At 43.6% G+C, this 12,846-nt stretch overlaps 1 protein-coding gene across 2 annotated transcripts in view; it reads right to left on the bottom strand.

The window, feature by feature from the left end:
• Positions 1–12,846, bottom strand: part of atp10a (ATPase phospholipid transporting 10A) — a 136,553-nt gene that overhangs the window by 62,460 nt on the left and 61,247 nt on the right. For both annotated transcript variants that reach the window (XM_036978985.1, XM_036978913.1), the window contains exons 9-10: positions 11,282–11,476; positions 2,319–2,883 (exon numbers count right to left, since the gene is read on the bottom strand). In XM_036978985.1, coding sequence (XP_036834880.1) covers positions 2,319–2,883; positions 11,282–11,476 — 760 coding nt within the window. The remainder of the gene's footprint in view (positions 1–2,318; positions 2,884–11,281; positions 11,477–12,846) is intronic.

Raw genomic sequence — 12,846 nt, 5'->3', positions numbered from 1 at the left:
GGCCTTGAAATACATCCACAGGTACACCTCCAATTGACTCAAATTATGTAAATTAGCCTATCAGAAGCCACTAAAGCCATGCCAATTTTTTCTGGAATTTTCCAAGCTATTTAAAGGCACAGTCAACATAGGTTATGTAAACTTCTGACCCACTGGAATTGTGATAGATTATTTCCCTTATAATTCACTGTCTGTAAACAATTGTTGGAAAAATTACTTGTGTAAAGTAGATGTCCTAACCGACTTGCCAAAACTATAGTTTGTTAACTTATTGGTGACATGGGGGCAGTATTGAGTAGCTTGGATGAATAAGGTGCCCAGTGTAAACTGCCTGCTACTCTGTTCCAGATGCTAATATATGCATACTATTAGTAGTATTGGATAGAGAACACTCTGAAGTTTCTAAAACTGTTTGAATGATGTCTGTGAGTATAACAGAACTCATATGGCAGGCAAAAACCTGAGAAAAATCCAACCAGGAAGTGGGAAATCTGAGGGTTGTAGTTTTTTTTTTAAACCCAGCCCCTATTGTAGATACAGTGGGATATTGCTTATGTTGCACTTCCTAAGGCTTCCACTAGATGTCAACCGTCTTTAGAAACTTGTTTGAGGAGTCTACTATAAAGGAGGGGCTCATGAGAGCTGTTTGAGACAGTGGTCTGGCAGAGTGCCTTGGGCCCATGACGCGCGGTCACGAGAGAGTTAGCTCTCGTTCCATTGCTTTTCTACAGACAATGGAATTCTCCGGTTGGAACATTATTGAAGATTTATGTTAAAAACATCCTAAAGATTGATTCTATACTTAGTTTGGCATGTTTCTACGACCTGTAATATAACTTTTTGAACTTTTCGTTGGCTGGACATGAACGCACATTTGGATTTATTTACCAAACGCCCTAACAAGAGAGGCTATTTGGACATAATGATGGACATTATCGAACAAATCAAACATTTATGGTGGAATTGGGATTCCTGGAAGTGCATTCTGATGAAGATCAAAGGTAAGTGAATATTTATAATGCTATTTCTGAGTAATGTTGACCACCCAATATGGCAGGTATCTTTTTGTCTGCTTGTTGTCTGAAAGCTGTACTCAGATTATTGCATGGTTTGCTTTTTCTGTAACTTGATGTAGCTCTCTGCAAAATCAATGTTTTAGAACTACTGAACGTAACAGGCCAATGTAAAAATATGCACTTTAGCGAACAAAACATACATGTATTGTGTAACATGAAGTCCTATGAGTGTCATCCGGTGAAGATCATTAAAGGTTAGTGATTAATTTTATCTCTATTTGTGCTTTTTGTGACTCCTCTCTTTGGCTGGAAAAATGGCTGGATTTTTCTGTGACTTGGTGGTGACCTAACAATCATTTGTGGTGCTTTCGCTGTAAATCCTTTTTGAAATCAGACACTGTGGTTGGATTAACGAGAATTGTATCTTTAAAATGGTGTAAGATACTTGTATGCTTGAGGAATTGTAATTATGAGATTTTTGCTGTTTTGAATTTGGCGCCCTGCACTTTCACTGGCTGTTGGCGAGGTGGGACGCTAGCATCGCACATATCGCAGAGAGGTTGACAAGAAATTTGTGGAGTGGTTGAAAAACGAGTTTTAATGACTCCAACCTAAGTGCATATAAACTTCTGACTTCAACTGTATCTCCTCAGTACCACCCCTGGACAGAATGGAGGTAAGCACAGGCAAAATCCTAGAGGAAAACCTTTTTCAGTCTGCTTTCCAGCAGACACTGGGAGATGAATTCACCTTTCAGCAGGACAAAAACCTAAAACACAAGGCCAAATCTACACTGGAGTTGCTAAACAAGAAGACAGTGAATATTCCTGAGTGGCCGAGCTACAGTTTTGATTTAAATCTACGGCAAGACTTTACAATGGTTGCCTAGCAATGATCGGCAACCAATATGACAGAGCAAGAATACGTTTTGGAAAGAATAATTATCAAATATTGTACAATCCAGGTGTGCAAAACTCTTAAGTGACTTACCCAGAAAGACAGCTGTAATCGCTACCAAAGGTGCTTCTACAAAGTATTGACCCAGGTGCGTGAATACTTAAATATTCTACTCTATATAATATAATATTCTAAAAACATGTTTAAACTTTGTCATTATGAGGTGTGCAGATGGTGACAAGTTGTTTTCAATTCAGGCTGTATAACAACAAAATGTGGAATAGGTCAAGGGGTATGATTACTTTCTGAAGGCACTGTAGGTGAGATTCTACCTAATAAAGTCATGCATCATAGTGACCAGTCCCCCTACCACCCATCCCCTGGCCTGCTGTGAGGTCCTCCTACCTGTAGATGGCAGTGTGATGAGGTCCATGATGACAGAGTCAGCTCCTTTAGTGTAGACGGTGATCTGATCTGTTAGCGGGTGTCTCACCACCACAGACATCCTCTTTCTGGTGGAGTCAAACCCCAGAGTGTGGAGCAGCTCAAAGCTTAGCTTCCCCAGGTCAGGTAGCTCCACCGTCACCTGATCAGGTAGCCGGCCAACCAGAGAACACTTGTAGGCACGCGCCGCATACACCAGGGCAGCCTCGTCAGGTGACTCTGCCTCGTAGCGGAGCTCTCCTTCCTCTAGGGCCCCGGGCTCTCCCTCGGTAGTGTGAGGAGGGACGGGGGAGAAGGCATGTTCCAAACCCACCGAACCTCCAAGGTGATGCTCCTCATCTAATTTAGTCAGGGTGCTCTCGGCTGAGGGGGAGGAGAGGACACTGGAACATTCACGGTGGGAGGAGCGGTTGAGGCTGGAAGAGCTGCTACTGTTGGAGTTGGAGGTGAGACGGCTAGAGGTAAAGCGCTTGATGAAGTCCTCGATAGTCTTCACTGGGGACTTCAGCCCAAACCTCATCCGCACCTGAGAGAGAGAGGGACAGAGGGTTGGAAACATTAGCCCAAACCTCATCTGCACCTGAGACAGAGGGACAGAGGGTTGGAAACATTAGACCAAACCTCATCCGCACCTGAGAGAGAGGGACAGAGGGTTGGAAACATTAGCCCAAACCTCATCTGCACCTGAGACAGAGGGACAGAGGGTTGGAAACATTAGACCAAACCTCATCCGCACCTGAGAGAGAGGGACAGAGGGTTGGAAACATTAGCTCAAATCTCATCCACACCGGAGGGAGAGAGACATGTCTCCCTCTCGCTAATCCGTCTCCCTCGGGTGCTGAGGGACAGCACCAGGCATCTGGCCACAGATACGGCCTACTCTTAGGTATACAGTCTGGCATAAAACCCTGATGGCCTGGCTGAGGCACAAGAGCATTGTGTGAATAAGACCGTTACTAAAGGACAAGGGAAACAAACGAGAAACAGTAGGAAAGTGAAATGGCTCTCGATCTAAGATGTGACCATTCGATATCTCCATGACTAAATGTGACTATTCTACTGATTTACATCTCCATGACTAGATGTGACTATTCTACATCTCCATGACTAGATGTGACTATTCTACATCTCCATGACTAGATGTGACTATTCTACATCTCCATGACTAGATGTGACTAATCTACATCTCCATGTCTAGATGTGACTATTCTACTGATTTACATCTCCATGACTAGATGTGACTATTCTACTGATTTACATCTCCATGACTAGATGTGACTATTCTACTGATTTACATCTCCATGACTAGATGTGACTATTCTACATCTCCATGTCTAGATGTGACTATTCTACATCTCCATGACTAGATGTGACTATTCTACATCTCCATGACTAGATGTGACTATTCTACTGATTTACATCTCCATGACTAGATGTGACTATTCTACATCTCCATGACTAGATGTGACTATTCTACATCTCCATGACTAGATGTGACTATTCTACATCTCCATGACTAGATGTGACTATTCTACATCTCCATGACTAGATGTGACTATTCTACATCTCCATGACTAGATGTGACTATTCTACATCTCCATGACTAGATGTGACTATTCTACATCTCCATGACTAGATGTGACTATTCTACATCTCCATGACTAGATGTGACTATTCTACATTTCCATGACTAGATGTGACTATTCTACATCTCCATGTCTAGATGTGACTATTCTACTGATTTACATCTCCATGACTAGATGTGACTATTCTACATCTCCATGTCTAGATGTGACTATTCTACATCTCCATGTCTAGATGTGACTATTCTACATCTCCATGACTAGATGTGACTATTCTATATCTCCATGTCTAGATGTGACTATTCTACATCTCCATGACTAGATGTGACTATTCTACATCTCCATAACTAGATGTGACTATTCTACTGATTTACATCTCCATGACTAGATGTGACTATTCTACATCTCCATGACTAGATGTGACTATTCTACATCTCCATGACTAGATGTGACTATTCTACATCTCCATGACTAGATGTGACTATTCTACATCTCCATGACTAGATGTGACTATTCTACATCTCCATGACTAGATGTGACTATTCTACATCTCCATGACTAGATGTGACTATTCTACATCTCCATGACTAGATGTGACTATTCTACATCTCCATGTCTAGATGTGACTATTCTACATCTCCATGTCTAGATGTGACTATTCTACATCTCCATGTCTAGATGTGACTATTCTACATCTCCATGTCTAGATGTGACTATTCTACATCTCCATGACTAGATGTGACTATTCTATATCTCCATGTCTAGATGTGACTATTCTACATCTCCATGACTAGATGTGACTATTCTACTGATTTACATCTCCATGTCTAGATGTGACTATTCTACATCTCCATGTCTAGATGTGACTATTCTACTGATTTACATCTCCATGACTAGATGTGACTATTCTACATCTCCATGTCTAGATGTGACTATTCTATATCTCCATGTCTAGATGTGACTATTCTACATCTCCATGTCTAGATGTGACCATTCTACTGATTTACATCTCCATGACTAGATGTGACTATTCTACATCTCCATGTCTAGATGTGACTATTCTATATCTCCATGTCTAGATGTGACTATTCTACATCTCCATGTCTAGATGTGACTATTCTACTGATTTACATCTCCATGTCTAGATGTGACTATTCTACATATCCATGTCTAGATGTGACTATTCTACTGATTTACATCTCCATGACTAGATGTGACTATTCTACATCTCCATGTCTAGATGTGACTATTCTACATCTCCATGTCTAGATGTGACTATTCTACTGATTTACATCTCCATGACTAGATGTGACTATTCTACATCTCCATGACTAGATGTGACTATTCTACATCTCCATGACTAGATGTGACTATTCTACATCTCCATGACTAGATGTGACTATTCTACATCTCCATGACTAGATGTGACTATTCTACTGATTTACATCTCCATGTCTAGATGTGACTATTCTACATCTCCATGTCTAGATGTGACTATTCTACTGATTTACATCTCCATGACTAGATGTGACTATTCTACTGATTTACATCTCCATGACTAGATGTGACTATTCTACATTTCCATGACTAGATGTGACTATTCTACATTTCCATGACTAGATGTGACTATTCTACATCTCCATGTCTAGATGTGACTATTCTACTGATTTACATCTCCATGACTAGATGTGACTATTCTACATCTCCATGTCTAGATGTGACTATTCTACTGATTTACATTTCCATGTCTAGATGTGACTATTCTACATATCCATGTCTAGATGTGACGGGAAGGGAGCAGTGTGTGTGTTTGTGGGGGGAATGAAGAGAGATGTGTGTGTGTGGGGGGGAATGAAGAGAGAGGTGTGTGTGTGGGGGGGAATGAAGAGAGAGGTGTGTGTGTGGGGGGGAATGAAGAGAGAGGTGTGTGTGTGGGGGGGAATGAAGAGAGAGGTGTGTGTGTGGGGGGGAATGAAGAGAGAGGTGTGTGTGTGGGGGGGAGTGAAGAGAGAGGTGTGTGTGTGGGGGGGAATGAAGAGAGAGGTGTGTGTGTGGGGGGGAATGAAGAGAGAGGTGTGTGTGTGGGGGGGAATGAAGAGAGAGGTGTGTGTGTGGGGGGGAATGAAGAGAGAGGTGTGTGTGTGGGGGGGAATGAAGAGAGAGGTGTGTGTGTGGGGGGGAATGAAGAGAGAGGTGTGTGTGTGGGGGGGAATGAAGAGAGAGGTGTGTGTGTGGGGGGGAATGAAGAGAGAGTTGTGTGTGTGGGGGGGAATGAAGAGGGAGGTGTGTGTGTGGGGGGGGAATGAAGAGAGAGGTGTGTGTGGGGGGGAATGAAGAGGGAGGTGTGTGTGGGGGGGGGGGGGATGAAGAGAGAGGTGTGTGTGTGGGGGGGGGGAATGAAGAGAGAGGTGTGTGTGTGTGGGGGGAATGAAGAGAGAGGTGTGTGTGTGTGGGGGGAATGAAGAGAGAGGTGTGTGTGTGTGGGGGGAATGAAGAGAGAGGCATGTGTGTTTTTGTGGGATAGACAGAGTGGTGTGTGTTAACTGAAGAGTAAATGTTTCATTCATCATGAAATACAGATCATTATGTAGTGTTGTCCCCTGACTGACATACAGATCATTTTGTAGTGTTGTCCCCTGACTGACATACAGATCATTATGTAGTGTTGTCTCCTGACTGACATACAGATCATTTTGTAGTGTTGTCTCCTGACTGACATACAGATCCTTATGTAGTGTTGTCCCCTGACTGACATACAGATCCTTATGTAGTGTTGTCCCCTGACTGACATACAGATCCTTATGTAGTGTTGTCCCCTGACTGACATACAGATCCTTATGTAGTGTTGTCCCCTGACTGACACAATGACATACAGATCATTATGTAGTGTTGTCTCCTGACTGACATACAGATCATTATGTAGTGTTGTCTGTCCCCTGACTGACCCAATGACATACAGATCATTATGTAGTGTTGTCTGTCCCCTGACTGACCCAATGACATACAGATCATTATGTAGTGTTGTCTGTCCCCTGACTGACCCAATGACATACAGATCATTATGTAGTGTTGTCTGTCCCCTGACTGACACAACGACATACAGATCATTATGTAGTGTTGTCTGTCCCCTGACTGACCCAATGACATACAGATCATTATGTAGTGTTGTCTGTCCCCTGACTGACCCAATGACATACAGATCATTATGTAGTGTTGTCTGTCCCCTGACTGACACAACGACATACAGATCATTATGTAGTGTTGTCCCCTGACTGACACAATGACATACAGATCATCACGTAGTGGATTTCATCATGTATTAATAAGTAGTAATGTGGAATACTGCTGGATTTCATAATGTATTATTAATAAGTAGTAATGTGGAATACTGCTGGATTTCATTATGTATTATTAATAAGTAGTAATGTGGAATACTGCTGGATTTCATTATGTATTATTAATAAGTAGTAATGTGGAATACTGCTGGATTTCATCATGTATTATTAATAAGTAGTATTGTGGAATACTGCTGGATTTCATTATGTATTATTAATAAGTAGTATTGTGGAATACTGCTGGATTTCATTATGTATTATTAATAAGTAGTATTGTGGAATACTGCTGGATTTCATCATGTATTATTAATAAGTAGTATTGTGGAATACTGCTGGATTTCATCATGTATTAATAATAAGTAGTAATGTGGAATACTGCTGGATTTCATTATGTATTATTAATAAGTAGTAATGTGGAATACTGCTGGATTTCATCATGTATTAATAATAAGTAGCAATGTGGAATACTGCTGGATTTCATTATGTATTATTAATAAGTAGTAATGTGGAATACTGCTGGATTTCATTATGTATTATTAATAAGTAGTAATGTGGAATACTGCTGGATTTCATTATGTATTATTAATAAGTAGTAATGTGGAATACTGCTGGATTTCATTATGTATTATTAATAAGTAGTAATGTGGAATACTGCTGGATTTCATTATGTATTATTAATAAGTAGTAATGTGGAATACTGCTGGATTTCATTATGTATTATTAATAAGTAGTAATGTGGAATACTGCTGGATTTCATTATGTATTATTAATAAGTAGTATTGTGGAATACTGCTGGATTTCATCATGTATTAATAATAAGTAGCAATGTGGAATACTGCTGGATTTCATTATGTATTATTAATAAGTAGTAATGTGGAATACTGCTGGATTTCATAATGTATTATTAATAAGTAGTAATGTGGAATACTGCTGGATTTCATTATGTATTATTAATAAGTAGTAATGTGGAATACTGCTGGATTTCATTATGTATTATTAATAAGTAGTATTGTGGAATACTGCTGGATTTCATTATGTATTATTAATAAGTAGTATTGTGGAATACTGCTGGATTTCATTATGTATTATTAATAAGTAGTAATGTGGAATACTGCTGGATTTCATCATGTATTAATAAGTAGTATTGTGGAATACTGCTGGATTTCATCATGTATTAATAAGTAGTATTGTGGAATACTGCTGGATTTCATCATGTATTAATAAGTAGTAATGTGGAATACTGCTGGATTTCATTATGTATTATTAATAAGTAGTAATGTGGAATACTGCTGGATTTCATCATGTATTAATAAGTAGTAATGTGGAATACTGCTGGATTTCATCATGTATTAATAAGTAGTAATGTGGAATACTGCTGGATTTCATCATGTATTATTAATAAGTAGTAATGTGGAATACTGCTGGATTTCATCATGCATTAATAAGTAGTAATGTGGAATACTGCTGGATTTCATCATGTATTAATAAGTAGTAATGTGGAATACTGCTGGATTTCATCATGTATTAATAAGTAGTATTGTGGAATACTGCTGGATTTCATTATGTATTATTAATAAGTAGTAATGTGGAATACTGCTGGATTTCATCATGTATTAATAAGTAGTATTGTGGAATACTGCTTATGCCTGTTGCCAGCGCCTCCAAACATGGATCTATCAGTGCAAAGCTGTTGCTGTGTATTCCTTTGTGCGATTAGCAGCTATGAAACAAAACAGAAATAAAGCATAAAACTCGCTCATATGCTCATACTTTACTTTTGACAACTTTTTTGTAGAGCCCTGCAGACGTGGATCTATAGTACTGTAGAGCCCTGCAGACGTGGATCTATAGTACTGTAGAGCCCTGCAGACGTGGATCTATAGTACTGTAGAGCCCTGCAGACGTGGATCTATAGTACTGTAGAGCCCTGCAGACGTGGATCTATAGTACTGTAGAGCCCTGCAGACGTGGATCTATAGTACTGTAGAGCCCTGCAGACGTGGATCTATAGTACTGTAGAGCCCTGCAGACGTGGATCTATAGTACTGTAGAGCCCTGCAGACGTGGATCTATAGCACTGTAGAGCCCTGCAGACGTGGATCTATAGCAATGTAGAGCCCTGCAGACGTGGATCTATAGTACTGTAGAGCCCTGCAAACGTGGATCTATAGTACTGTAGAGCCCTGCAGACGTGGATCTATAGTACTGTAGAGCCCTGCAGACGTGGATCTATAGTACTGTAGAGCCCTGCAGACGTGGATCTATAGTACTGTAGAGCCCTGCAGACGTGGATCTATAGTACTGTAGAGCCCTGCAGACGTGGATCTATAGTACTGTAGAGCCCTGCAAACGTGGATCTATAGTACTGTAGAGCCCTGCAGACGTGGATCTATAGTACTGTAGAGCCCTGCAGACGTGGATCTATAGTACTGTAGAGCCCTGCAAACATGGATCTATAGTACTGTAGAGCCCTGCAGACGTGGATCTATAGTACTGTAGAGCCCTGCAGACGTGGATCTATAGTACTGTAGAGCCCTGCAGACGTGGATCTATAGTACTGTAGAGCCCTGCAGACGTGGATCTATAGTACTGTAGAGCCCTGCAAACGTGGATCTATAGTACTGTAGAGCCCTGCAGACGTGGATCTATAGTACTGTAGAGCCCTGCAAACGTGGATCTATAGTACTGTAGAGCACTGCAGACGTGGATCTATAGCACTGTAGAGCCCTGCAGACGTGGATCTATAGTACTGTAGAGCCCTGCAGACGTGGATCTATAGTACTGTAGAGCCCTGCAGACGTGGATCTATAGTACTGTAGAGCCCTGCAGACGTGGATCTATAGTACTGTAGAGCCCTGCAAACGTGGATCTATAGTACTGTAGAGCCCTGCAGATGTGGATCTATAGTACTGTAGAGCCCTGCAAACGTGGATCTATAGTACTGTAGAGCCCTGCAGACGTGGATCTATAGTACTATAGAGCCCTGCAGACGTGGATCTATAGTACTGTAGAGCCCTGCAGACGTGGATCTATAGTACTGTAGAGCCCTGCAGACGTGGATCTATAGTACTGTAGAGCCCTGCAAACGTGGATCTATAGTACTGTAGAGCCCTGCAGACGTGGATCTATAGTACTGTAGAGCCCTGCAGACGTGGATCTATAGTACTGTAGAGCCCTGCAGACGTGGATCTATAGTACTGTAGAGCCCTGCAGACGTGGATCTATAGTACTGTAGAGCCCTGCAGACGTGGATCTATAGTACTGTAGAGCCCTGCAGACGTGGATCTATAGTACTGTAGAGCCCTGCAGACGTGGATCTATAGTACTGTAGAGCCCTGCAGACGTGGATCTATAGTACTGTAGAGCCCTGCAGACGTGGATCTATAGTACTGTAGAGCCCTGCAAACGTGGATCTATAGTACTGTAGAGCCCTGCAGACGTGGATCTATAGTACTGTAGAGCCCTGCAGACGTGGATCTATAGTACTGTAGAGCCCTGCAGACGTGGATCTATAGTACTGTAGAGCCCTGCAGACGTGGATCTATAGTACTGTAGAGCCCTGCAAACGTGGATCTATAGTACTGTAGAGCCCTGCAGACGTGGATCTATAGCACTGTAGAGCCCTGCAGACGTGGATCTATAGTACTGTAGAGCCCTGCAGACGTGGATCTATAGTACTGTAGAGCCCTGCAGACGTGGATCTATAGTACTGTAGAGCCCTGCAGACGTGGATCTATAGTACTGTAGAGCCCTGCAGACGTGGATCTATAGTACTGTAGAGCCCTGCAGACGTGGATCTATAGTACTGTAGAGCCCTGCAAACGTGGATGGTGAAAGACATTCTTACCCACCAATACCTAAATCTACCCGCGGGTGGCGCTATGGAACGCTTTCTACACCTTGTAGAGTCTTATGCCCTGTCGAATTGAGGCTGTTCTGAGGGCAAAAGGGGGATACACTCTATATCAGCAAGGTGTTCCTAATGTTTTGTACACTCAGTGCCTACCTTCTGCCGTGGCTGATTGGGTGATGACACCACCACTGTGTTACAGATGGTGAGGGCGATGAAGAAGTCGATGATGTCCGTGAGGTCAGAGGGCAGCTGAGAGAGGGACTGGCTGTGGAACCTCTTGAAGGTCATCTGGCTGCTGCAGTGGTTGACTTTCTCCAGGAGCTGAGGGTCAGGGGTGATGTCCTTCTCCTGTTGAAGAGAGAGAGTAGGTTCAGAAGAATGTTTTTTGTCATTTTCAGGTCATGGAAATTTGTATTTTTTTTGCATTTAACCCACCACGAGAAACCTACACACAGAAACATAGCCCAGGATCAGCTATGCCTTCTTCAAGGGAACAACGGAAGAAAAAGGCATCTAGGATAATTAGATTCCCACCAGATTTGACTCGTCTGACTTGTAACAAACAACCCTCTCCAACATGCTGCCGCCCTCTCCAACATGCTGCCGCCCTCTCCAACATGCTGCCGCCCTCTCCAACATGCTGCCGCCCTCTCCAACATGCTGCCGCCCTCTCCAACATGCTGCCGCCCTCTCCAACATGCTGCCGCCCTCTCCAAAATGCTGCCGCCCTCTCCAACATGCTGCCGCCCTCTCCAAAATGCTGCCGCCCTCTCCAACATGCTGCCGCCCTCTCCAACATGCTGCCGCCCTCTCCAACATGCTGCCGCCCTCTCCAACATGCTGCCGCCCTCTCCAACATGCTGCCGCCCTCTCCAACATGCTGCCGCCCTCTCCAACATGCTGCCGCCCTCTCCAAAATGCTGCCGCCCTCTCCAACATGCTGCCGCCCTCTCCAAAATGCTGCCGCCCTCTCCAACATGCTGCCGCCCTCTCCAACATGCTGCCGCCCTCTCCAACATGCTGCCGCCCTCTCCAACATGCTGCCGCCCTCTCCAACATGCTGCCGCCCTCTCCAACATGCTGCCGCCCTCTCCAACATGCTGCCGCCCTCTCCAACATGCTGCCCTCTCCAAAATGCTGCCGCCCTCTCCAAAATGCTGCCGCCCTCTCCAAAATGCTGCCGCCCTCTCCAACATGCTGCCGCCCTCTCCAACATGCTGCCGCCCTCTCCAAAATGCTGCCGCCCTCTCCAACATGCTGCCCTCTCCAAAATGCTGCCGCCCTCTCCAACATGCTGCCGCCCTCTCCAACATGCTGCCGCCCTCTCCAACATGCTGCCGCCCTCTCCAACATGCTGCCGCCCTCTCCAACATGCTGCCGCCCTCTCCAACATGCTGCCGCCCTCTCCAACATGCTGCCGCCCTCTCCAACATGCTGCCGCCCTCTCCAACATGCTGCCCTCTCCAACATGCTGCTGCCCTCTCCAACATGATGCCCTCTCCAACATGATGCCCTCTCCAACCTCTTGGCTACCTGCTGCCCTACGGTCATACTTTAGATCACCTCAAACTCAACTATGGACCTTCCAAGCCAGTTCCACTGCTTCTCCCCCCCCCCCACCCCCCATTCAGGGACTGATTTAGACCTGGGACACCAGGTGAGTGCAATAAATGGTCAGGTAAAAAAAACAAAAACAGCAGTACTCTGAACCTCGTAGA

This window comes from Oncorhynchus mykiss, chromosome 1 (assembly GCF_013265735.2).
Source record: "Oncorhynchus mykiss isolate Arlee chromosome 1, USDA_OmykA_1.1, whole genome shotgun sequence".
Taxonomy (NCBI): Eukaryota; Metazoa; Chordata; class Actinopteri; order Salmoniformes; family Salmonidae; genus Oncorhynchus; species Oncorhynchus mykiss.
This window is presented reverse-complemented; position numbering and strand designations above follow the sequence as displayed.